Here is a 27638-nt window from a genome sequence, read left to right as displayed (position 1 = left end):
CTAATATACAACAAGTAGGCAAAAGGGGCTGCAATATACGTTCGAAGGCTGTATTTACGACATACAGGTGAAACGCAAGGAACAACAAGGCATCCAAATAGAGGCAAAAGCATACCGGTCACAGTCAAAAAATGAACCACGCACCGCATATCCTACTAATCGAGACGGAGGCTGGGACTAACAATATCAAGGAGCAACACTGTCCATGCAAAGCTGGGTAGGTCTATTCACTTCTATAATCGTTATTACAAAGCAAACGGACTACGCAAGTATAACGTTGTATATATTAGCAGCGTGTGCTAGAGACTTCGGTTTGGGAAGGGAAAAAAACGGACACCCCCCTCCAACCTCTCTGGGAAACGCGTATCTGTGTTACAAATGCCCCAGGCACAACATTTAACCATATTTTTGATAAAAGTACTACGGTAATAGCCTGCCGAGACCAAAAATATGAGACGCCTGTGTTAAAGTCAATGGAGCGCTGTGAAAAAGTGTCGGACCTCTGTGGGAGCTCGTTCTTGGCTGCGCTGTGATTGGTCAATCTACATTCTAGGGTGTGGCTTAGCCAAAGGCGAATTAGCTATCACGTGAGAGGAAGAAGTAGAAGAAGATTATAAAATAATACACAGAGTTTAATAGTTAAGTGGTGCCGACGGATCCAGGGGACTGGCCGTAACCAGTGTGGGAGATGGGACCAGGAAATCAGACAGGAACATTAGCAGAAGAAGATCATCTCTCAAGGCATTTGATCACATGGATTTTTGTCTTGTCTTTTATTAAACATCTAATGAAACATTTTTTTTTTCTAATTCTGGCAATGTTGTGTAATATGGCACATGCATCAATCTCATAGGCCCTGCAGGTGCAACCCTCAGACTTTACAGGCACTGAAATCTTCCCTTTATTGGCCAAAGTTCACTTCATTAATCTAGGCTACTCACCCTCAGGCCATCCAAGATGTAGGTGTCTTTTTTTCTTCTTCAGTAGAACAGGGACACATTCAAGCTCACATTCGAAGATTATTGAAGATATTAGAAGACATGTTTGTCGTAGGACTTTTATAGTAAAAATATAGCATATCAAGTGATCAGCAATAATAATAAGCCTAATATTCACAATAAAAACAATAAGGTCATATATCATAACACAGTCTCGGAGGTAAGAAGTGGATTATCCTTCATCTGAAATGTTTGTCTTTTCATCCTGAAATGTGAGGCACAATAATTTGGAACCAGTTTCCACAAATCACTTCACTCGATTGGGATGTTCTTTTTTATTCTGGACGGCAAGGGCAGTGACTGTAACATCGAGCGTATTTTGCAGTATTAAACAACCCTTCTTCATCCGGTGGGTAGAATTACTTTTTGTACTTTTGCCAGCTAAAAGTTAAAAAAAATTGTGTCACGTCCGTTACGGATATGTAGGCCTATTTCCCTCATAAATATAAAACGCATGTGTAGACTGATATTTTCTAATGTCTGGACTCCTTTTTTAAGGGAGTATGGATAAACAGATGTTTCAATATTGGTATTAAATGCCCCCTACAGTGCAATTCGGCTACATCCGCGCTAAAATAACAAGGTGAAAGTCCTCATAGCTTGCGTGGTATAGACCCAGCTCCCAACCCAACTTTGAGAATAGATTAACGATTAATATTTTTAGATTAATTTTTTTTTATCGCTCGATAAGAGTCTCACGTTAACGCAGCACGTTAACGCCGATAACGGCCCACCACTAATATATATATATATATATATATATATATAAATATAAATAATGAATGAATGATCAGATGTTCTGTTTTCAGTTACTGCGCACACAGTAAGCTATAATGTTGACAAGAGAGGAAAGTTAATTTAAAATTAAGGTTTTAAACTTTGTGTTTCGTAACAAGTTATGAAAATAACGTTGGAATAATGAAACAGACATAGCCCAGCTACACCATCTCATCTGACAGCAGATACATCAGGACAAGCAACTGCCTCTGACAGAAGAATTTATTTTTCCTTACACGTTACAACGAATAAATAGCTTTTATAAAATGTATTAATAAAGTACTTGAACTTTAGAAAGATGATAAAACCTTTTTTTATTATTGTTGTTGCGTTATAGTACTGGTGGCTGTTAAGTTGCCATTGCAACCGGGACCACATTTAATTTGCTGGAGAGAACAGCATCTGTTATTTCTCTCTGTCTAGTCAGTTACTGTATATCAAAAAAGTTCAACCACTGCGACCTATATTGGTTAAGTAACATTGTCTACAGTTTACTTTAAGTACTTTTGTTACAAACCAGTTTAACATTATTTCTTTCTACATTCTGTTTCATACGTACAGTCTGGAAACATGCATTGGGATCACATTGGTGGAAAAGGGGTAAGAGAGTTCAGACATGGCTTTTGTTGATGAAGTGTGTGGCCCAGACACACAAAATGGCGGTGAATGCAACCCTGGGAGCACAGAGGACAAAGGAGAGCCCTCTGGGACCACCAGTCAACATGAAAAAAAACTACAAAGATGGCAAAAGAAACAGGAAGTATAACAAAAGATCAACATACACACATACAGCATTTCACAGTTTGCTTGCAAAAGATCTGCGTTACCTTGAGGAATTGTACAGTCACTTGCAAGAGATATAGGGAATTAGGTAATGCAAAGTTTATAGAGGGGCCCAAAAGTGCAAGTTTCTTTGAGGAAAACTTTGCATGCAAAAGTAAAATATAGTCTTTCCTCCATTCTAATTTTTTTTGTCTCACTATAAAAAGCTTTTGATAAAATGAGTAACGAGTTTAGTCAATTATTATTTGGTGAACAAATAAAAAAACTAAATAAAAGTGAAAAAGAATGAGATATTTCTCTTTATTGACTTAAAGGTGTCCATAGCAACACGAGAAGGGGAGAATCAAAGAAGCATCCAGTTACAAAGCTACATGATCATTTCTCTTAAATATGCACTTGGTGAATATATCAAAAGTTGTAGAGTAGCTATAGATAACCTTAACACAACAATGAAGAACAATTTAATAAAAAATCTCAGAGAAATGTCAGCTTCCCGGAGTACACTTGAGCACACAAACATGTTTTAGATGTAAAAAAGAACACTTTTTTTTTATAAAAGAGGGAAAAATAAAAAAAGCCACATATGTATTATAAGAAATTTGAAAACAAAGGACAATACAAAAATCATAATAATGTATAATAATTCAATTTATATCATAAAAAATGATATAAAGGATTAAAACTTCTTAGATATTGTTCTTCTAGGAGAAACTTTGAGTAAATCTCAATCTCAAACTTGAAACTTGGTTTTAGGATGATTGTGTGGTCGATTGTTTCGGATAGTTAGGACAGGATTTTGTGTAAGAAACAACTCTTGCTGCTCGACATTGTGTTTTAGAGCCATAACTACATTTATAAATTTGTAAAATTTTTCTTTATATTAAGAGTGATTGTGTTTTTGATTAATGTGTGCTTTATGTTATTTTTTGCATTTGGAAAAATAAAAAATTGCAGAAATTGTTAAAATTCTAAATCATAATAATATGCACCTGTGGAGCAGTCTGTACCTTAAAGGGATACTCCACCAGTTTTTCTTATTAAACTATGTTATTCCCTTAACTAAGACGAGTTGATACATACCTCTCTCGTCTCAGTGCGTGCACTATATCGCTCTGTATTGCCGCAAAACTATGTTAGCATTTAGCTTAGCCCATGCATTAAATATGGGCCAAGCAGAGAAGCGACCAAACACTTCCACGTTTTCCCTATGTAAACACAGTTACTCGAGTAGTGTAACTTGACCTGGGCTGGTGACACAAAATAAACCGTTGCGCTTTTCTAAGCGTTTAAAATTGATGACTATATTGTATGGCGGAATACCATAACAAGTGCTTTTGAGCACTTCGACTTGGCGCAATAATATCTTCACTCGTGAAAAGTCCTCTTACCGGCTCCCGCTTCCTCTCCCTCTGACATTTCCGTCAATACAACCAACGTGACTTTTACTACCTGTGCTATTAGCAAACTGCAGATCATTTGCAATGGCGGACTTTGTAGATGATTATGACTTCTTTGTAGAAGACCCAGAGCCATATCTGTTTGAACCAGAGTACACGGAGGAGGAATTAGCTCTTATGGACCGTGAGAGGCAAGAAAGATATGATCCAGAACAGACCGGAGCTGGCGAAAGACCACGGGCAAACAGCAATTGGGGGTGCAAGTGTGACTGTTGCGAACAGATGCCGACCGAAATTGAGAGCCTGTGCTGTTTAGAATGGGACAAGGTTTTGCCATCGAAGGTGGGGGTCAGTGTAGATCCAGAAGACCCTGGACAAATCGCATGTGTCGCGGCACGCGACGCGTTTGCAGCGATGATTCACCCGGCTGTCGTAAAATTTTTCTTTCATCGTGACAAAGTAAATTGGAGGAAACGATCGACGCCGAGTGGACCAGATGGCCAGCTATCATCAGAGTAAGTGCTATAACCATTTAAATATGCCTATGTATCATGGTTTCAATTATAAATGTATAAACTTAGTCTATCTCTGTCTTCTCAGTCAAAATAGGTTAGTATGCTACCGGATAGTGCTGGAATGGGCCCTACAGGGTGAAACTTTGGGCAGAGGCAATCGGAAACCACTGCCATCATGTGTGGTCGGGACTATACGACAAAGATATCCTTCAGAGTCCGGTGTCTATGTTGGATTTCAAGAACTACATGAGGCAATGGATATGTAGGCATATGACTGTTACTATTTGTATATTTTTCTATATTACAACCATAATGTAGATGTGTTTCTATCACTTTATTATTTTCAATGTCCTTATTTGTATTCAGTTCAGTTTCCTATATTTTTTTGTAAAAATAAAGCTTTGAACCTACAACATCTGGAGTGATACTTTTATCTCGTTTGATAAATCCAATGTCTTCTGATATAATCACTCATGCAACATCCAGGATTTTTTTTCCAATTAAAACCCCTATTAAATAAGACAGGCCATGTGTTCTCTTGGCAAAATGTTTTTTGACAGATTTATTCAAACATTAGTGAAGTCACAAAATTGTACAATACTTAATTTAAAAATATAACAACAAAAATATTAACTATAATAACTGACATTTGCCTTCTACACTTGCTAAGCAAGAAAAAGTCCCCTCCTGTGTTTTTTCAATGGCACAGGTTTCTTTTCATGTCACATGTTTGTGAAATGTTCGGAGCAAACACGCCACTTCTTCAGAGTCATCAATGGTGTTTTGGGATTCTTGTTCAAAGCAGCTAACCAAGCTCTCCGCTGTATGTGGTGTGTTGGAATTCGGTGAAAAATGACAGCACTATGTACATTCTCCTTATTTTCACAACCCTTTACGATGCACGCTTTAACCATTATTGTACACAAACTAGCTTCCAACAACCTGTTACTTCGTCAACTCCACTCGAACTACTACTACCGGCGCATGTCACGTTGGTTGTATTGACGGAAATGTCAGAGGGAGGGGGAGAGGAAGCGGGAGCCGGTAAGAGGACTTTTCACGAGTGAAGATATTATTGCGCCAAGTCGAAGTGCTCAAAAGCACTTGTTATGGTATTCCGCCATACAATATAGTCATCAATTTTAAACGCTTAGAAAAGCGCAACGGTTTATTTTGTGTCACCAGCCCAGGTCAAGTTACACTACTCGAGTAACTGTGTTTACATAGGGAAAACGTGGAAGTGTTTGGTCGCTTCTCTGCTTGGCCCATATTTAATGCATGGGCTAAGCTAAGTGCTAACATAGTTTTGCGGCAATACAGAGCGATATAGTGCACGCACTGAGACGAGAGAGGTATGTATCAACTCGTCTTAGTTAAGGGAATAACATAGTTTAATAAGAAAAACTGGTGGAGTATCCCTTTAAATTGACGTCGATTGTAGATGTTCGGGGACGTCGACTGTAGACGAGTCCCGGGTGACTTTAGTCAGATCACTTGAAATGTTTTTCTCCAATGTGAATTCTCTGGTGACGTTTTGTCTCTCACACTGCTTTTACACTGGTGTGTGTTTTCTGGTGTACTTTAAAAACGCTCAGTCGTGTAAAACTTTTTTCACATGCAGAACACGTGTAAGGCTTCCCTTTTGTATCAGCTTTCTTGTGCTTCTTTCTTTCTCCAGAATGAGAACACAGATGTAATTTCAAAGCTCGAACACTTCTGAAACTCTTCCTGCACTGATAGCATGTGTGCGGCTTCTCTCCGGTGTGGATTTTCATGTGATCCTTTAAGAGTCTTTTTTGTGTGCAGCTTCTCTTCAGGTGCTGCTTCAGTTCAGTCTCTGTAAAATATGTTTTTCCACAAACATAGCACACATAATTCTTCACACCACTGTGTCTTTTTTGGTGTGATTTTAAACCATTCGGCCGTGAAAATCCCTTTCCACACAAAGAACACACGTAAGGCTTCTCCTTTGAATGAACGTTCATGTGCTTCTTCAGGGTATCTGCACAAGCAAAATTTTTACTGCATTGATTACAGTTAAATGGTTTTTCTCCAGAATGAGAACGCAGATGTACTTTAAAAGAACTTGCCAATATGAAACTCTTCCCGCACTGATCACATGTGTGCGGCTTCTCTCCAGTGTGGATTTTCATGTGATTATTAAGGGTATTTTTGTGTGCAAAACTGTTCCCACACCGATCGCATGTGTACGGCTTCTCTCCAGTGTGGATTTTCATGTGATTATTAAGGGTATTTTTGTGTGCAAAACTGTTCCCACACTGATCACATGTGTACGGCTTCCCTATAGTGTGGATCTTCATGTGATCATTAAGGGTACGTTTGTGTGTAAAACTGTTCCCACACTGATCACATGTGTACGGCTTCCCTCTAGTGTGGATCTTCATGTGAAACGTAAGGTTTGATTTTATTGTAAAACTCTTCCCACACTGATCACATGTGTGTGGCCTCTCTCCAGTGTGGATTTTCTTGTGTCTTTTAAGGAGATATTTTAGGGCAAAACTTTTCCCGCATTGATCACATGTGTGCAGCTTCTCTCCACTATGAACTGTCATGTGAAATTTGAGACTTTGTTTATATATGAAACTCTTCCCGCACTGATCACATGTGTGCGGCTTCTCTCCAGTGTGGATTTTCATGTGATTATTAAGGGTTTTTTGTTGTGTGAAACTCTTCCCACACTGATCACATGTGTGCGCCTTCCCTCTAGTGTGGATCTTCATGTGTATCTTAAGGCGTTCTTTTAGTATGAAACTCTTCCCACACTGATCACATGTGTGTGGCTTCTCTCCAGTGTGGATCTTCATGTGTCTCTTAAGCTGTTCTTTAAATATGAAACTCTTCCCACACTGATCACATGTGTCCGTCTTCCCTCCAGTGTGGATCTTCATGTGTCTCTTAAGCTGTTCTTTTAGTATGAAACTCTTCCCACACTGATCACATGTGTGCGGCTTCCCACACTGGGAAGTCCACTTCCCTCTAGTGTGGATCTCCATGTGTCTCTTAAGGTTTTTTTTTATTGTGAAACTCTTCCCGCACTGATCACATGTGTGCGGCTTCTCTCCGGTGTGGATGTTCATGTGATTATTAAGGTCTCCTTTCACTGTGAAACTCTTCCCGCACTGATCACATGTGTGCAGATTCTCTCCAGTGTGGATTTTCATGTGAGACTTAAGGTATCCTTGTGAAAAACTCTTCCCGCACTGATCACATGTGTGCAGATTCTCTCCAGTGTGGATTTTCATGTGTATTTTTAGGAGATATTTTATGACAAAACTCTTCCCACATTGATCACATTTGTGCAGATTCTCTCCAGTGTGGATCTTCATGTGATTATTAAGGTTTCTTTTTTGTGTGAAACTCTTCCCACATTGATCACATGTGTGTGGCTTCTCTCCATTGTGGGATTTTAGGTGCTCATTTAAGTCTCCTTTTCTTGTAAAACTCTTCCCGGACTGATCACATGTGTGTGGCTTCTCTTCACTATGAACTATCATGTGAGCTTTAAGACTTTGTTTGTAGGGGAAACTCTTCCCACACTGATCACATGTGAAAGGCTTCTCTCCAGTGTGGATTTTCATGTGATCTTTAAGACTTTTTTCGTATGGGAAGCTTTTTCCACACTGAGAACAACTGAAATTTTTGATGGCTCTTCTCAGTACAATTTTGCTTCCAGTTTGTGAGCAACTAAAAGATTTTTCTTCAGTTTTGAAACGATGTTCCTCCTCATCCAGTTCTTCACTCTTCTTAATATCTTCCAACAGGTCTAACATAAAAGTTAAAAAGTTAAGATTTTCAGTAAATCATCAAAAAACCTTTTTTTTTTTTAAACATTTGTTCTAATGTTGTGAACGGGCCTAAACACCTATTAACACCATAAGTTAAAGTTTGAGTACAAACAAAGACTGGGAATAAAATCATGCTTTGAACAGTAAAAAAAAACAAAGTAAATGCAAGGGGATTGTTATGCAGTTGTTCTGGGTGGGTGCATAAAACTTGTCAAAAGAGCCCACCTCCAACCTCTATGATTTCTGCTCTCTAAATGGTTTGCTTGTTATTTTGTTGTATTGTGCACCATATTGCATTTGTAGTAAGACATTTTTTGAACCGTTCAAAACTGTTCACACCGAAAATTCAGTTATTTATACAAAGCATTTGGTCTCAGTCTCTTGTCTCATGTCTCAGTGTTTTGTTTTGGAATAATAATAAAAAATCTGTATAGAGGGAATGCATTAACGTCACTTTCCCCCAACGGAACACGCCCCCTCAGCCGGACTGAGTGGCAGAAGAGCAGCTGCGTGACTGGATTTAATAGGGGAAACTGCGAAAACGCAAGTAAAACAAACGATTATCAGTTTAAACTAAAGATTGGACTCAATATAGTGTTCCTTACAACTTACTAAAGATCCAGTGATCCATGGTGTGTTGGAACAAGTTTGTTGTAAAATATTTCATATTTTGTTTAATTTGATAACAGATTTATTTGTTATATGCCTGTAATTATTTAGTGTTATTCATGGCTTTAAATCTCCTGTTCACTTTATTTATGGTTTAGAGCTCCACCTAGTGGCAAATTTGACATTTCTTTAATTCTGCGAATTCTGGTATTCACGTGAACCAGGAAGTAGTGAGTGCTCCATGCGGGCAGCAGTAACGATGGCTCTCGTTAATCGTCACATTTTTCTGTAATCTCAAACCTTGCAACAGCATCGCTTGTAAGTATTTATTGATTTTGCATGGATGTTTATAATACTTGCATATAAATGTGAACTGTTACAGTTAAAGAGAGTTATTAATAATTTTCAATTAGGCTATTGCATTAGCCATATTGTGCTTGTATTCATTATGTTTACATTACAAAAATGTCACGTTTAATTGTAAGCATATTTTTGAAATATGTTTATTTGTTGTGTTTGTAGTTTCACTCTATACCCAAGACCATTAAACTTGTGGACAAACAAAGCATACTGTCTTCAGAGTCGTGTGAGGGAAGAGTTTATCTGACTGTCAATATACTAAAATGATGTTGAGGACAGTATAGTGAAAAAGCGGCTGCAGGAAAGTTACAGTAGCAGCTCGTGAAGATTCAAGTAAATTGAAAGAGTATTGTGTACGCAATGGAATCCACACCCTCACTCAAAACCAGATCCTGTTTGTCATGTTCACGATCGGGCAGTTCCTCTACAAATGCTGCAGCCGCTCTGGCCAGAGCAAAAGCTGAAGCAGCCAAGGCACGTTTAATGTATGCAGATGAGGAGGAAAAAATAAAGGTGGAGAAAGCCAAATTGGAGGCAAAAATGGATAAAATGGTGTTAAAGAGAGAAACTGCTGCAGCCGTAGCCGAAGCAGAGGCCTTAGAAGCAGCGGTTGACACCAGCAGCGTCCATAGTAAACATGCTCCTCCACTGGAAACAGCTCCAGTTGATGTTATGCAGCGGACATGTGAATACGTGGAACAGATGAATCTACATGAAGCCACAGAATCAGCATCAAAAGCAGACCCACTTCTTCCAGATGAGATCATACAGCCACACACAGAGTTTGCAGACAGAAAATCTGTTCCCGCTCCACGTTTCAAGGAAGAGAGTTGCTCAGACGATGCTGAATTTTGCCACATGCAACCAAGAAAAGATTCTGCACAACCATCACAATTCTCACCAGCCATGAATCATTCTTCTGGTAACACTCCAATTAATAACCAGCGTAAAAAGCACGCACGTTTCAACCAAAGCAGCACACCGCCTTTCGCAATGGCAAGTCCAACACCTCAACCTTCCCAACAAGACAAGACAGACATTTCGGACTTTGTCAGATATTTTGCTCGGCGTGAACTTGTTAACACTGGTTAATACAGTTCAATGACCAACCAGAAGGCTTCAGAGCCTGGCAACGGTCCTTTCATAATGCTGTAAGTGGTTTGAACTTGACACCTAGTGAAGAAATGGACTTGTTAGTCAAATGGTTGGGAAAGGAGTCAGCTGAACACGCTAAACGCATGAGGTCAGTACACATTAATCAGCCATTGAAGGGTCTTGACATGATATGGACTAGACTTGAAGAGTGGTATGGTGCTCCAGAGGTCATCGAAAGAGCACTTTTCAAGCGTGTTGAAAATTTTCCGAGAATTTTAAGCAGAGATTACTCAAAGCTTCATGAATTGAGCGATCTTCTTATGGAAATAGAGTCAGCTAAAGCAGATGGATATCTTCCAGGCCTGTCATACCTGGACACAGCTAGGGGCATCAATCCCATAGTTCAGAAGCTGCCATTTAATCTACAAGAAAAGTGGTTGTCACATGGATCTGGTTACAAAGAAAGGAATGGTGTTTCATTTCCTCCCTTCAAGGTCTTGGTTGATTTTTTAAGTCAGCAAGCTAGAATAAGGAATGATCCAGGGTTCAACTTTGCAACTCAGACAGATTCACTTTATAAAGCAGACAAGGCTGGTTGGAAGCCAAGCAAATCAAGAGTAGTCTCAGTTAACAAGATAAATGTGTCTTCCCCTGTTCATTTTGATACAGATGAAGAGGAACGGACAACTGAGGATGATGAGAGACTTTGCCCCATTCACAAAAGACCTCACTTACTAAGGAAATGCCGTTCCTTCCGCGAGAAGCCTTTAAAAGAACGTTTTGCTTTTTTGAAAGAGAAGAAAATCTGTTTCAAGTGTTGCTTAGGCACAACACACACAGCTAAGTACTGCAGATTTGTGACAAAATGTGCAGAGTGTGGAAGTGAGAAACACATTTCTGCACTACACCCAGACCCAGCTCAGTCCGCTCAAGAGGCAACCTCCTCATTACAGCATGGCGGGGAGGGAGTTTCCACGGTACCAGCGGAAGTGGAAGCTAATTGCACTGAGGTTTGCAGATGTGACCTTAGTAATAAGTCATGTTCAAAAATCAGCTTGGTGAAGGTCTATCCTAAATGCCAGCCTGAGAAAGCACTGAAAGTCTATGTGATTCTTGATGAGCAGAGCAATAAGTCATTAGCTCGTTCTGAATTCTTTGATGCCTTCAAAGAAAATGGCCCAGCTTCTCCGTATACCCTTAGAACTTGTTCTGGAGTGACAGAGACCGTCGGTCGAAAAGCATCTGGCTACCGAATCGAGTCTGTAGATGGAAAGGTAGTCCTCTCCCTACCAAGTTTGCTAGAGTGTAACAACATACCGGACAATAGGGCAGAGATTCCAACACCCAGTGCTGCTCGCTATCACTCTCACTTGAAGCCTATAGCTCCTTTGATACCAGAGTTAGACCCAGATGCTCCTATAATGATTATTCTGGGTCGTGACATTATCAGAGTCCATAAGGTTCACAGACAGATAAATGGTCCTCATGATGCTCCTTATGCACAGAAGCTTGACCAAGGATGGGTGATAGTTGGCAATGTATGTCTGAACGGCATTCACAAGTCCACGACTGTGAGTACATTCTTCACTAATACAAAAGAGCAGCGCCCATCCATCTTTGATCCCTGTCCAAATGTTTTTCATGTGAAAGAGAGAAACAGTGATGAGTGGAGAAATTACAATGGAATGTGTTCTGTGGAGCAACTTGTTTACAATCACAAAGGTGATCAGTTTGGTCAAGAAGTGTTTAAGGTTACCTGTGATGACAACAAAGTGGGCCCATCTATCAATGACCTGTCGTTCCTTCACATCATGGAACAAGAGCTGGAGAAAGATGAAAATAACAGCTGGGTAGCACCACTGCCTTTCAAAGCTCCAAGGTCCAGACTTCCCAACAACAGATGTCAAGCCATGAAAAGGTTGTCCACTTTGAGACGTAGTCTAGAGAGAAATCCAGAGATGAAAAAGCACTTCTTTACTTTTATGGGCAATGTTTTTAATAAAAACCATGCTGAAGAAGCTCCCCCTCTCATGGAGGGAGAAGAGTGCTGGTACTTGCCTCTCTTTGGTGTATATCACCCTAAAAAACCCGGGAAAATAAGAGTTGTCTTTGATTCCAGTGCCCGTCATGAGGATATCTCGCTGAACGATGTTCTTTTAACTGGGCCAGACCAGAACAACACTCTGCTTGGGGTGCTCATACGATTTCGACAGGAAGCTGTGGCCATAACAGCTGACATTGAACAAATGTTTTACTGTTTCTTAGTGAGAGAAGATGACCGCAATTTCTTAAGGTTCCTGTGGTTCCGTAATAATGACCCATCTGAAGACATCATTGAGTACCGCATGCGGGTACATGTTTTTGGCAACAGTCCATCTCCTGCTGTAGCCATCTATTGTCTCCGGCAGTCTGTCAAAGGTGGTGACCCTGAGGTCAAGAACTTTGTGAAACGTGACTTCTATGTTGATGATGGTTTGAAGTCTCTTCCTACAGTTAAGGCGGCAGTGGACCTCCTCAAAAACACACAGAGGACTCTTGCTGGTTCCAACTAAAGGCTTCACAAGATAGCTTCAAACAGCAAAGAGGTTCTAAAGGCCTTCCCACCTCAAGATCATGCCAGTGATCTCAAAGATTTGGATCTTGGGTTTGACATGCTTCCTACACAGCGCAGTTTGGGATTGAATTGGAGTCTGAAATCTGACACTTTTGCCTTTGAAATAGCTACTGAAGCAAAGCCCTTTACTCGTCGAGGTGTCCTATCCACCATTAATAGCATCTTTGACCCTCTTGGTTTTGTGGCTCCAGTTACAATCCAGGGCAAATCAATCATGAGAGAACTTAATAACCAGAATGATGACTGGGACTCCCTTCTTCCCAAAGAAATGGAGGAAAAATGGGACATGTGGCGACTTTCACTTAAGGATTTAAGTAAGCTCCACATTCCAAGATGCTACACAAACATATCACCTTCTACATCCACACGAAGTGAGTTGTTTGTTTTCTCTGATGCATCTACAAAAGCAATAGCTGCAGTGGCCTACCTTAGATTGACGGATACATGTGGAAGTAACCAAGTTGGCTTCATCATGGGTAAAGCAAAACTCAGCCCTGAGCAAACGGTTCCCCGTCTTGAGTTGTGTGCTGCGGTTCTGGTAGTAGAACTGGCAGAGTTCATCACATCAGAAATTGACATACCCTTGGATGACACTGCTTACTTTACTGATAGTAAAGTTGTGCTAGGCTACATATACAATGAGACCCGACGCTTCTATGTATATGTCAGCAATCGAGTCCTCCGGATTCGCAAGTCTTCACATCCAAATCAGTGGAAGTATGTGCGCACAGATGAGAACCCAGCAGACATTGCAACAAGGTCTGTCACTGCTGCTCATCTCCAAAACACCAAGTGGCTGCAGGGACCAGATTTTCTGATAAACAACCCTCAGACTCTACCTGAAGAGAACACATATGAGCTTGTGAATCCTCTTTCAGATGCAGAGGTACGTCCTCAAGTCTCCACATTGAAGACCACAATGATGAGTAAGAGTCTTGGAGCACAACGCTTCTCCAAATTTTCCACTTGGAAGTCCATCACTCATGCCATTGCACGTCTTCTCCATATATCTCGTCAGTTCCATAAAGATTCTATAGCAAAAACATCAAGTTGCAAGGGCTGGCATTACTGTTTCAGTGCTCCAACAGTTGAAGAACTCTCTTGTGCTGAAAAAATAATCATCAAAGCAGTCCAACAGGAGACATATTACGAAGAGTATAAGAGCTTGGAAACTGGGGATAAGCTTTCCAGAAAAAGTCCACTTAAAGCCTTAGACCCTTTCATAGATGCAGACGGCCTGCTAAGAGTTGGCGGGCGATTGACAGAATCGCAAATGGAGCTTGATGTAAAAAAGCCCCTTATCATCCCTGGGAAACATCACATTGCAACACTTTTAGTCAAACATCATCATGAGAACGTGCAACACCAGGGACGACATTACACAGAGGGTGCAGTGCGTGCTGCTGGCTATTGGGTTGTTGGTGGTAAGAGACGTGTTTGCAGTGTCATTCATGAATGTGTTACATGCAGAAGACTTAGAAGAGAACCACAGACTCAAAAAATGGCTGACCTTCCAGCTGATCGTGTATCCACTGACCCTCCATGTACGAATGTGGGACTAGATGTTTTCGGCCCATGGAGTGTGCTGGCACGACGTACCAGAGGCGGTCATGCGCAAAGCAAAAGGTGGGCAGTAATATTCACCTGCATGAGTGTGAGAGCTGTGCACATTGAGCTTATTGAGTCTTTAGATACATCTAGCTTCATTAATGCCCTGCGGCGTTTTCTTTGCTATTAGAGGGCCTGTGAAGCTCATCCGTTCGGACAGAGGAACAAATTTTGTAGGTGCTTGCAAGGAGCTTAACATTTCCTCTAATGTTGACAATACCTCTGTTGCAAAATTTGTCGTTGACCAGGGCTGTATTTGGCAGTTTAACCCACCTCATGCATCTCATATGGGTGGGTCCTGGGAGAGGATGATTGGACTTGCTAGAAGGATACTAGATGCAATGTTCCTACAGGTGGGACCTTCAGCATTAACACATGAGATACTCTCCACTCTAATGGCAGAAGTTGCTGCTATAAATCAATGCTCGACCTCTTGTCCCAGTGTCGACCGACCCAGAAGACCCATTCATACTTACACCCAATGCACTCCTAACTCAAAAGGTTACAGTTGCTCCTGCCCCAGCAGGTGACTGGGTCAAAGACCTTCATACCCGGCAATGGCGCCGAGTACAACACTTGGCTCAAACTTTCTGGGCTAAATGGAAAAAACAGTACCTAACTCTTTTGCAACCAAAAAGAAAGTGGTCCACTAGTAAGCCTGACATTGAACTAGGAAGCATTGTGCTCTTGAAGGATGAACAGCAAAAAAGGAATGAATGGCCAATGGGACTTGTTACTCAAGTTTTCCCAAGCAAAGACAACAAAGTCCGCACGGTGGAAGTCAAGGTCTTTAAAAAGGAAGGCCCAAAGGTCTACATACGGCCTATCACTAAGACAGTTCTTCTCCTTACTCCAGAGAAACTTGATTAGATCAATCTAAATTACTTGTGAGTAGTGGCCTGTTGTCCATGCCAGACGGGGAGTGTGTTGGAACAAGTTTGTTGTAAAATATTTCATATTTTGTTTAATTTGATAACAGATTTATTTGTTATATGCCTGTAATTATTTAGTGTTATTCATGGCTTTAAATCTCCTGTTCACTTTATTTATGGTTTAGAGCTCCACCTAGTGGCAAATTTGACATTTCTTTAATTCTGCGAATTCTGGTATTCACGTGAACCAGGAAGTAGTGAGTGCTCCATGCGGGCAGCAGTAACGATGGCTCTCGTTAATCGTCACATTTTTCTGTAATCTCAAACCTTGCAACAGCATCGCTTGTAAGTATTTATTGATTTTGCATGGATGTTTATAATACTTGCATATAAATGTGAACTGTTACAGTTAAAGAGAGTTATTAATAATTTTCAATTAGGCTATTGCATTAGCCATATTGTGCTTGTATTCATTATATTTACATTACAAAAATGTCACGTTTAATTGTAAGCATATTATTGAAATATGTTTATTTGTTGTGTTTGTAGTTTCACTCTATACCCAAGACCATTAAACCTGTGGACAAACAAAGCATACTGTCTTCAGAGTCGTGTGAGGGAAGAGTTTATCTGACTGTCAATATACTAAAATGATGTTGAGGACAGTATACATGGATATTGACATGCAGCCAGGAATCGTGTTTCCTGACATTTATATGTGCCTGATTTTGACACCGGGGAAATACATACAGCAAATTTGCCTGTGAACGCTTTATATAAATACAATATAGGCAGGTCTAAATCCAGGTGATCACTTATATCAATGTTATATAGGGTAAACGTAGCTATTAAGCTCACCAAAATCTACATTGAGACATTTTTATTGCACTAGATATTGGTTTTAGTACAAGAAGTTATTTTAAAATAAAATATTAATCTCTCACACTATAATATTTCATTTTATTTTAAATGTCAAAAGTATTTCAATTAAGATGTATATCATTAAATATAAAAAGTCTGGCTGTGCTTAATGGGTACATTTTGTACCCTTTAAGCACACCCCTGTTCCCAATAAGCTCACAACATGTTTTATGTTAATTTTAAGTAACCTTTTTAAAGAATAATTGAAAAATGTTTTATTTGAAGATACAGAGTCAATCACAAAAGCAACAGAACTCTAAAATCAAGCACAGATTCTAAAAGATCAGATCTGGTACTCCACTTGTGTATAAAGCGCAACTTACCCAACTGGTGATGTCAGAAGTAGCGAAGTGTGTCATGGTGTAGCGTAAATATCAGCAGTGTGTCACAATACTCGCACAAGTTGCGCTTTAGACTTAAGTTGAATCCGTATGCTAGTTTGACCATAAGCTAGTTACTTTACTTTATAAAGTTTGAAATATGAATATTTTTGTTACACAAATTCATGGCTTTGCTTCAGAAGGCCTTTATTAACCCCCCAGAGCAGTGTGGAGCACTTTTATGATGGATAGATGCACTTTTATGATGATGGTTACACTTTTATCATGATAGATGCACTTTTACGATGGATGGATGCACTTTTTTGAGCTTCAAACTGATGGTTGAAATTCACTGCCATTATAAAGCTCGGAAGTGTCAGAGTGTTTATTAATATAACTCCGATTGTATTCTTCTGAAAGAAGAAAGTCATATACACCTATGGCTTGAGGGTGAGTAAATCATGGTGTAATTTTTATTTTAAAGTGAACTACTCCTTTAAACACCTCTAATTGGCCAATGCGTTCACACACGCTCAATATAGCTATGTCTGTGATTGGCTACAATGATCAACGCTTCAAAACATGTCTTCACCGTGCGCTTTTCTTATCAGTGTTTGAAAGCAGGCATCTATCAGATGATCCCTAATATATCCACTGATAAACTGATCCGCTGATAGACGCCTGCTTTCAAACGCCTGCTTTCCCGTGTGTATGTGTAAGAGCTCTGAAGTCTTTATATCAGAATAGACTATAATTCTGTCTAGATTTTGTCATCTCAAGGCTGTCAAAAAAATAAGTTATTAATTATCTTATAAAGATTAACTTAAAGTGTCAACCATCAGTTAATATTAAAGTCTGTTTATGAGGTATTTACATAGGCGTAGGGCTGTCGCGGTGAAGGAATTTCCCTTGCGGTAATTTTGAGTGGCTCAGTAGCGCGATATGCGGTTTTACCGCCATTTATTTATTTATATTTATTTGTTGCTATATAAATACGTGTTATGATGTGGTCAGCATACACAAAAACAATGTAACTGAATCTAAACAGCGTCTCTGCGCATTGAAAGACTGTCACTCAGCACGCAGTTGTTATGCCAACGGACTGTCTTTGAGTGAGTAATTAAACCGTTCATTCAACAAAAACGTTCAAAAAAGCTTATTCCTTAAGTGATAGATGTAATGAAACAAGGTGTTAATTATTTTTTAACTTTGAGCTCCACTTTTCAAGGCTCAGCTGGCCAGCAATGCTTCACTTTTGGTCAAAGCTGAAGCAATGCTTCACTTAAGAGACAATGGCATTGATTCAATGCGTGACTCGCTGCTTTCCCCCCACGGCTTCCCCGCACCGTGTAATGCTGACCAGCGCTGATGCCATTCATGGTAAATACCCTTACACGTTAAAAGGATGATAGCCTACGACAAATATTTCGCTTTCCTTGGAAACGGCAACCTTTTCACGAATATACATGACTTGACTTCAAAGACAGACGCAGGTAATCGCACGCGCTCAGTCGAACACATTCACTGTCTGTTTAAGCTTAAGTCCAAATCCACGAATCCTCTGTACAAATCACCATGAGAAACAGTCTTGTTATCATTATTAACTTATTTAACATTCAATACACATGGTACGAACTACGAAGGGTGGCCTTATGAAAAAAGAAAACGCGGTTCGCGGTTGCTGCGGTTACTTGCATTCCTCTGCGTTTGGCCTGTCAGTAGCGCAGTACTGCAATATTGCGGTTATCGCGACAGCCCTACATAGGCGTTCAATGTAGATGAGCTTAAAGGGAGCACACTGAGGCTTAATTGGAGCAGCAACAATTTTGAATTAATAAATATTACGTGAAATTTAAAGGACAATATTTTGCTAAATAAATAATCTAGGTCATGTATCACTTTAATACATATCTTAATATGAACAACTATTATTTACCATATCTGTGAAATTATACTTTTTCTAATTGATGTCACACTGAAGCTCTGTGATTTTCATTGTAGTGCACCCTTTAAGACACCTTACAATAATATGAAGTCTTATTAAAAGCAGTGTAAAATCACAGACCATCAATAAACTGTAAATTTATAACATTTTGGATTTAAAAGTACAAGCCATTAATGCCTGTGAAGTAATATATTAGTGTAGCACACAATCTTATACAGCTAGTAAGGTAACTATGTTCTGTAGCATCTGCGTTATGTTACTAAAACTAGCTTTTGGATCTATTGTAATTATTTCCCACATCCATGTCACAGGTTATAATATGCAAAGGTCTAAACATTAATCTTTTAATTTTGCAGCAAGTAGTTATACTAACCCAAAATAAAGGCTTAAACATTTTAAAAAATGCACATTAAAGGGCCTCCTCTTTTGGTGAAAGTTTTCAGACAGCTTTCAAAATGACCACCAGACAGTGTGAACACACATAGACCCATATCTCAGTGTGCAATGGTCTGATTGGCTTGAAATTACAGGAGGTATGTAGTAACAAACATATCAATTGGTTAAGACATCAAGTAGGATAAACCATTATTTTTTTCTTATTCTAATCTGAGCTGAAATATGGAAGTGTGCTTAATGGGTACTTGAGCTTAATAGGTATGTTTACCCTATATCATCATATCGTCTAGACTTAAAACTTGTATAGTTTTTTGTCAGTGTTTATTTAAAAATGTAAAATTATACAGAATATACAGTGGTAAATATTTGATTGATGAGTTGTCACTGCAATATATAACAATACAATATATAGAGAATGATTTTACCACTAAATTCAGCATATTGACACAAAAATGATAACGTACTCGGTTACTAACGTAACCTCGGTTCTCTCTATAGAGGGAACGAGTACTGCGTAATATCTTACGCTATGGGGAAAACCTCTTTTCCACGAGATATTGAAGCCAAAAATTATCCTTTAATTTTGATTAATGTAAAACGCTGTGCGGCAGCGTGCAGACATAGGCAAGACGGCTCGCGCGCCTATTGGCTGCCCTGCGGCAACAGCAGCAAGCCTATCGAGAGAGGCCCTGCGTGACGTGACATCCAATGGGGGTGCTTCGCGCCCATTTCGTCACGTCCCGCCAGAATAGGCGTGGCCTTGGCCTATAAATACGCTCGACAGGCTGATACAAACTGGTTTTCAACGCTGAAGCGAACCAGCGCTGTTGTATGCACGGCAAGATACGCAGTACTCGTTCCCTCTCTAGAGAGAACCGAGGTTACGTTAGTAACCGAGTACGTTCTCTTACGAGAGTATCTCTCGTACTGCGTAATATCTTACACTATGGGGAACACAATGTAAGACGCCGTGCGTACTGGGATCCGACACCAAAGTCCCAAGGGCAGTAGCCCGGGGCTCATATAGTGCATAATCACCGTAGACTCACAGACAGTCGGAGAAGAGAGGCTACCAGCATCATTCCCCACGAAATAGCATCCCATAGGAGCTAGTAAAGTCAACAGTATATCCCGCAGACAGGGTGAACGCGTTCAGCCTGAACTGGGCAAAAATACGGGCTATTCAACACCCATGGAGCTGTTCCATCGATCAGCGAGCGATACTCAATCAAAACTCAGCATTCTGCGCCGGCGCAGCGGGACAGATAGTACTGAATTCTAGACCGACAGCAGCTTGGCCTGTAAGGCGGGAACTTCTAGGTTATAGAACCTTATAAATGTAGACGGCGAGGCCCAGCCCGCCGCCATACAGATATCATGCAAGGAAATCCCACTAGACCACGCCCACGAAGAGGCCACGCCTCTCGTGGAGTGCGCTCTGACAGCCAAAGGACACTGCAGGCCCTTAGAACTGTAAGCCAGCGCTATGGCATCGACTATCCATCTGGATAGGCTCTGTTTTGATGCGGCCAGTCCCTTGGAGCGTCCGCCAAACAAAACAAAGAGCTGCTCGGTCTGCCTGAAGACAGACGAGCGGGACACATAAGCTCTCAGCGCCCTGACGGGGCAAAGGAGATTAGCATCCGCTTCCTCATTGTTAACCGGGAGGGCGCTCAGGGAAATAACCAGGGCCCTGAACGGTGTGTTGAGGGATTTTGGCACGTACCCGTGCCTTGGTTTGAGTATGACTTTTGAGTCATTAGGCCCAAACTCAATTCAGGACGCGCTTACTGAAAGCGCTTGTAAGTCCCCCACGCGCTTCATTGAAGCAAGAGCCACAAGAAATACCGTTTTGAAAGACAGGTGCTTCATGTCTGACAAATGGATTGGCTCGAATGGGGCACCTTTCAGGGCTTCTAGAACCGTAGAAAGGTCCCACATAGGGACTGAGGGAGGTCTGGAAGGATTCAGCCTCCGAGCTCCCCTGAGGAATCGCACGACGAGGTCGTTCTTCCCCAGTGACTGGCCAGACGTCGGTTTTGCAAACGCCTTTATGGCCGCCACGTATACTTTGAGCGTGGACGGGGTTCTAGCCTTATCCAGCAGCTCCTGAAGGAAGGAGAGCACTTCCGTAACCCTGCAGTCTACGGGTGAAAAGCCCTGAGCCTGACACCAGGTAGAGAACACTGACCATTTCGAGGAGTAGAGCTGTCTAGTAGACGGGGCCCTAGCCTGCGTGATCGTTTTTAACACTCCCTCCGGGAGATTAGCGGGTACCCGTTGATGGCCCACACATGTAGGGACCATAACTCCGGGCGAGGATGCCAAATCGAGCCCTTTGCCTGAGAGAGGAGGTCTTTCCTCACCGGTATCGGCCACGGGGCAGTGCTGGTCAGCTGCATCAGGACTGGGAACCAGGTTTGGTTCGTCCATAGCGGAGCCACGAGCAGCACTGGGCATCCATTCTCCCTGATTCGTTCCAGCACTTGAGGCAGGAGCGAGACGGGGGGAAAAGCATAGAGGGGGCGACGGGGCCATGCGTGGGCCAGCGCGTCCCTGCTCTTGGAGAAAAAGTTCGGACAGTGAGCGTTTTCCTGGGACGCGAACAGGTCCACCTGCGCTCTGCCGAATATCTCCCACAGCAGTTGGATCGTCTGCGGGTGCAGCGACCATTCCCCTGCTGGGACATTGTTTCTGGACAGTCTGTCTGGTCCCAGATTCAGGTGACCAGGCACATGCGCTGCTTTCAGTGAAAGCAGGTTGTGCTGAGCCCAGTCCAGGAGGCGTTTCGTCAGCCTGTAAAGGCTTCGGGACCTGACGCCGCCCTGGTGATTTATGTACGCCACCACTGACATGTTGTGTCCGTGGACACAAGGCGTCCGTGGACACCACCATCACACTCGAGGGAGTCCCCAGACTCACGCCTGACTGGTACCAGTCGGCTTTTTTCCAAGGTTTCAGAGCCGAGACGCATTTCCTGTCGACCCTGAGGCGAAACAGACCAGCGGCCCAAGCCCCGGGCGGAACTCGTGCTTTCAGCCATAACTGCAGTGGGCGCATGCGAAGCAGGCCCAGCTGGAGTACTGAAGATGCTGAGGCCATGAGGCCCAGCATTTTCTGAAACCGTTTGAGCGGGACTATGGAGCCGCGGCGGAAGGATTTCACGGCGCGCTGAATGTTCAGTCCTCGCTCCGACGACAGACGTGCTGTCATAGACAGCGAGTCCATCACTGTTCCCAGAAAAGGAGATTTTCTGGCTGGGAGACAGCGAACTCTTCGCCCAATTGACTGCGAGACCCAAATTCTCGAGATGCTCGAGTAATGCGGTCTTGTGTTCTATGAGCTCTGATCGTGATCGAGCTAGAATCAACCAGTCGTCCAAGTAGTTCAAAATTCGCATGCCCTGAAGTCTCAGGGGTGCGAGAGCCGCGTCCATGCACTTCGTGAATATACGGGGTGCTGGAGACAGGCCGAACGGTAGGACTGTGTATTGATATGCCTGGCCCTCGAAGGCGAATCTCAAGAATCGCCTGTGACGTGACGCAATCTGTATTTGGAAATAGGCGTCTTTCAGATCTATTGACATTAACCAGTCTCCCTGGCGCACGTGCGCGAGGATTTTGCTGGTTGTCAGCATTTTGAACTTGCGTTTCAGAAGCGCCTTGTTCAATTGTCGCAGATCTAGAATGGGTCTGAGACCCCCGTCTTTTTTCGGTACCAGAAAATATCTGCTGTATACACCCCCTTCGCTCTGAGCCTGAGATAAAGGTTCTATGGCCCCTTTGCTCAGTAGTTTCGCTATTTCGGTTCGAAGTAGATGAGATACTTCGTTGTCCACCGTGGTTTCGACACGCGCCGTGCAACGGCGGGGATGTCGAGCGAACTGTAGCGAATAGCCTCTCTTTATAGTGTTCAACACCCATTCTGATACCCCGGGGTGCATTGCCCATGCATTCGCGTGGATAGCTAGAGGCAGAATGATATCCGGGCTCTGGCCGCTGCACAGCGGCGGCTGCAGAGCTTCGGTGTGCTGAGACATGAACACTGTGTTTAAAGTGTGCGAGGCGGGGGGCGCGCCGATCACGGCGGGCAGCCTGTTCGCACTCGCTTTCTCTATGACAAATTGTGGAGAGAGAACGAGCGGGACAAACCCCGTAGGGTTCAGCGTGTCTGTGAGTGAATGTGGGCGCGGGACAGCGGGCACATTTACTGCACTGAAAACACCGTCGGCTTGCGCTGACTGAATATGTGTTGGTTTCGTTTTTACAGAAACCGTGGGACACGCACTGTGTAGTGTTTGTGGGCACTGTGTCGTGGGCACATTCACTACATTTGCACAATCGACATGAGTCGATTTTATTTGTGCTAGCCCTGAACTGTGGCGGGCTGTGTCTGTGTGTGGGAATGGGCACTGTAACGTGGGCATTCTTACAACACTCATAACACCATCGGCTATGGCCGGGACACCAGAAAATACACTCTTTATTGGATTTATCTGGGTAGCCGTAAAAACGGCTGTTGTGTGCAGGCAAGCGGGCAAAAGAACCGACTTGTTGACTGCTAAATACACTTGAACAGTCACATCGCATGGAACTGGACGAGCGAAATGTTACGGTGAAAATCCGGCCGCAGCGAGATTTGAACACCGTCGCTTTCCTAGGATGGCTAGGAAGGCTTTGAGACCTCGGGCTTGATCTCAATCCTCGGCCGGGGCCCGCGCTGAGGGGGGCGGCGTCCAGCAGAGCGAGAGCGCGGTCTCTGTTCTCGGGCCTGGCGGCGCTGAGAAGCGGCGGCGGGTGGTGCAGGCTGTGGCTGTGAGCTACGGGCAGACGGCTGTTTCGAGTGACCTGCTGCGGAGCTAGAGCGCTTCGGGAGGAAGTGCTTCATAGCCTGCGATGTCTTCTGAACCTCCTGGAATCTGTCCGCGAAATCTTTGACGGCAGATCCGAAGAGGCCCACTGGCGAAATGGGCGCGTCGAGAAACACAGAGCGCTCCGAATCCGACATTTCAGACAGCGTTAGCCATAGGTGTCTCTCAGCCACGGTGAGAGAGGCCATGTTCCGCCCAACGGCCTGTGCAGCAGATTTAGCGGCGCGAAGAGCCAGGTCTGTAGCGCTCCTTAAATCCGCAACTCTGATCGATCCCACGCCTTCCTCGTCCATTTTTCGGAGAAGGTCGGCCTGGAAGATCTGCAGGATGGCCATTGTGTGTAGCGCCGACACAGCTTGCCCGGCGGCGGTGTAAGCGCGACCGTGCATGGCTGACGTCACTCGGCAGGCTTTAGATGGCAACACCGTCTGTGCTCGCCGTCCAGCAGAGGGCGGGCAGAGATGTGATGCTACCGCTGCTTCCACAGGAAGAAGAGAAAGGTACCCTCTGTCTTTCGCACCGTCCACAGTGGAGAATGCAGCAGAGACAGATGTACGCATTCTGGCCGAGAAGGGGGCGTTCCAAGACCTCGCGACTTCTTCGTGAAGCTCAGGAAGAAAAGGCGCGGGTCTGGACTGTGATGGGGCGTGGTCCTTCTTGAGGAAACATCCATCCAGTCGGTTGCGCGGGGGTTGCGCGGGCGCCTCCCAGTCGAGGCCGAGGTTGTCGACGGCTTGAGAGAGCAGACGCATCAACTCAGACTCAATGCCCGCTCTTTTCCCGGAAGGCTCGCGAACAGCGGAGGGGAGGTCCACAGAGCTCGCCCAATCTTCGCTGTCCGACGCCAGGATAGAACAAGCCTCGGCTGTTTCGTCGATCTCAATGGCGGAAGCGGTGGCAGACGGCGGCCGCTGTCCATCGGTGAGTGACTCGAGCGATGCCGGCGAAGCTAGCGGGCGAACCGGCGAGCTTAGGCGGGCAGGAGAGGGCTCGGGAACGCGCTGAGCGCGGCGCTTTTTACGGCGCAGCGTCGCAGCGGGTTGAAGTGCAGGCTCTGAGAAGGATGCCAGGCGAGTCCTCAGAGTCACCATAGGCATTAGCTCGCAATGAGGGCATCCGCCCTCGACGAGAGCGAGAGCCGCATGATCCTCACCCAGGCAGGAAACGCAGATGACATGACGGTCCCCGTCGCTGAGTGTGGCTCGGCACGAGCCGCAGGATCTTTGCATCTTTAAAAAGACGCTTGCTCTTTTAGAACAGATAAGAAACAGAGATAGAGTGTGAGTCGCAGCGGCGAACACACACTCAGCAGTGAAAAGGATATGAACGCCGGAAAGCGTAGCAGGTACGGCGGCTGAAGGCGGCGAGGTGCAGGCCAGCGACTTCAGGCTCGAAGGCTCGTCCCGCAGAAGGCTTACAATCAGACGGCGCGGCTTCTCACTCCGGATCCAGCGATGCAGTAGTGCTTCGCTGAAGAGTTGAAAATCAGTTTGTATCAGCCTGTCGAGCGTATTTATAGGCCAAGGCCACGCCTATTCTGGCGGGACGTGACGAAATGGGCGCGAAGCACCCCCATTGGATGTCACGTCACGCAGGGCCTCTCTCGATAGGCTTGCTGCTGTTGCCGCAGGGCAGCCAATAGGCGCGCGAGCCATCTTGCCTATGTCTGCACGCTGCCGCACAGCGTTTTACATTAATCAAAATTAAAGGATAATTTTTGGCTTCAATATCTCGTGGAAAAGAGGTTTTCCCCATAGCGTAAGATATTACGCAGTACGAGAGATACTCTCGTAAGAGAACTGCAAATCCACCTTTCGCTGCCTGGAGTCCAGTTGTTTCTATGAATTGCAGCGATTTATTTGCTTCTCTGTTCTGTAGCTTTAAGTAGTCTGTAAAAATTTACCTCATATTTCTTGTCAAATCTAGTTGTACAGTCAGTCTCAAAGCTCTTTCCCGTTTTAGACGCGTTTTGTGTTTTTTTCCGCAGCATTCACGCTGAAAACCAATGCTGCCGCTCAGTCTTTTTGCCACTTAGTGGGCGTAACCGCAGTCACTCCGGCCAACGGTGACGTCACGTGCATACCCTCTATTGTGCTGCAGAAGAATAAATTCATCCAGATTTTTAATGATAAGGGTGAGTAAACTATTTTTTTGGGGGGAACAATCCCTTTAACTGCTACACTCCAGCAAACCAACACTCAGATACAATCAACTGTGCCATTATCTTTAAAAAAAATACCTGTACTTTTGATACTAAAACAGTTTTAATATTTGTGAGCATCTTTAGCTTTAGTAACATTCCTTATGAATCTTTACTTTTATGTATGACAAATGGATGTTATACTGACTGACTAACAATTATAGAACTGCTAAATTTTTATAACTTTAATGTTTCACAGCATCATTAATGAGGAATCAAGAATAAACACCAACCTATCTGTTCTTCAGTATCTTCAAGCTTCACTCTGAGGGGTTCTTCATCAGGATCACTCCTGTTCTCACTGTAATCTTCAATAAACTCCATCTTTACAGGTTTCTGTTCCTCTTGCTGGTCTGAATGCATCTCTTCACTTGTAAATAGTGATAGTGATAACTTATTCGTGAGGTTTCAAATACTTTGCAAATCTTTTGTTTTGAATCAGCTGTTGCTCAGAGCACGCGTCTTCTCTTCTTCTGTTTCTGGTTGTATGGGAAACCAACGTAAAATGTGCCTTTCCGCCACCCACTGGTCTGGAGTGTGAAGAGCACATACAGCTTACTGAGGGGATAATGAAGAGAGAACAAGTTACAGAGAAAAAGTAGAAAAAAAGATAAATGCAATTATATTTTTCCTATTATGTTTTTAAAATATGTAAACATTTTCTAATATATTCATGATTGCCTTTTATTTCAATTATTTCCATTCCGACTTTTGGGATAGCAGGGCATTTTACAAGCTTGGTTCTGGGGGGCTGTTTTTTTCACCACACTGTTTTCAACCAAAAACGTAAAACTTTTAATGTGTTTTGGCCGTTCATTTTCACGATAAAGGCGTTTTGGGTGCCTGAAAACCTAAACTTTTAAAACGGGTATCAAAGTGCTATTTTTTTTTAAACGGTCTTCATAACTAAAAAGGAATCTGTGGAAACCATAGACTGTAAAAAAAGAAATCTAAATCTGGGGAAATGATGACATTATGCTCACACTTATACATGTTCAGTACTGTTCCATCGCCATCTAAAGACTTAGCAGCAGAATACAGCGTTTTACAGTCGTTTTCGCAGATCGTTTTTTGACAATGGTAAAAAAAAAAGGAAAAAACTTCTCAGTTTTAAGCATAATCGTTGTTGCGTATGTAGCCTACCCTTATGATTAGAAAGTAAGTGATTTAGGAAGATTAGTGTTTGTGGCTTCAATGAAAAAAACTTAATTTATGTTTTATTAACCTCTTTCATGTTACTTTATTTCTCTCTTTCTGTATATATCTGTATGTAGGCTACTTCATTTTTAATTGTTCATTAATTTAGCATACCTTTTTTATTTGCATTTCAATTACATTTTTCTATTACTAGTTAGTTCTGTGCTGTGTTAATGATCAAATGTCTCCATCTCAAGGTTTGTAACGTCACATGTTGTGAAGTAGTCATTTTCCTTTGCCTAACTGAATTTGTGCTGGTCAGATTCAATCTGACCGAGCATCGAAAAAGACACAATATGGTTACCGGTAGGGGTGTGACGAGATCTCGTGCCACAAGATCTCGCGAGACTAAAAT

The 27638-nt window shown here is 42.9% G+C and overlaps 1 protein-coding gene across 1 annotated transcript; it reads right to left on the bottom strand.

Annotated features, from left to right (window-relative positions):
• Positions 1 to 5896: 5896 nt before the first annotated feature.
• LOC143735408 (uncharacterized) lies at positions 5897 to 26655 on the bottom strand. The gene is made up of 2 exons (XM_077225530.1): positions 26320 to 26655; positions 5897 to 8254 (listed from the first exon to the last, which is right to left on the bottom strand). Exons 1-2 carry the CDS (start codon positions 26447 to 26449, stop codon positions 6012 to 6014), a joined length of 2373 nt encoding a protein of 790 aa, XP_077081645.1. The 5' UTR covers positions 26450 to 26655; the 3' UTR covers positions 5897 to 6011.
• Positions 26656 to 27638: the final 983 nt, after the last annotated feature.

This window comes from Siphateles boraxobius, unplaced genomic scaffold, assembly GCF_051911475.1.
Source record: "Siphateles boraxobius isolate OS27281-9 unplaced genomic scaffold, OSU_SipBor_1 13, whole genome shotgun sequence".
Classification (NCBI taxonomy): domain Eukaryota; kingdom Metazoa; phylum Chordata; class Actinopteri; order Cypriniformes; family Leuciscidae; genus Siphateles; species Siphateles boraxobius.
The sequence above is the reverse complement of the archived record's forward strand: the minus strand, read 5'-3'. Positions and strand labels throughout refer to the sequence as shown.

Excerpts from the sequence above, each read along its gene's own strand:
- LOC143735408 (XM_077225530.1), bottom strand. The coding sequence starts at position 26,449 with ATGCATTCAGACCAGCAAGAGGAACAGAAACCTGTAAAGATGGAGTTT. Across the intron at positions 8,255-26,319 it reads AGATACTGAAGAACAGATAG|ACCTGTTGGAAGATATTAAG; the intron begins GTTGGTGTTTAT and ends CTTTTATGTTAG.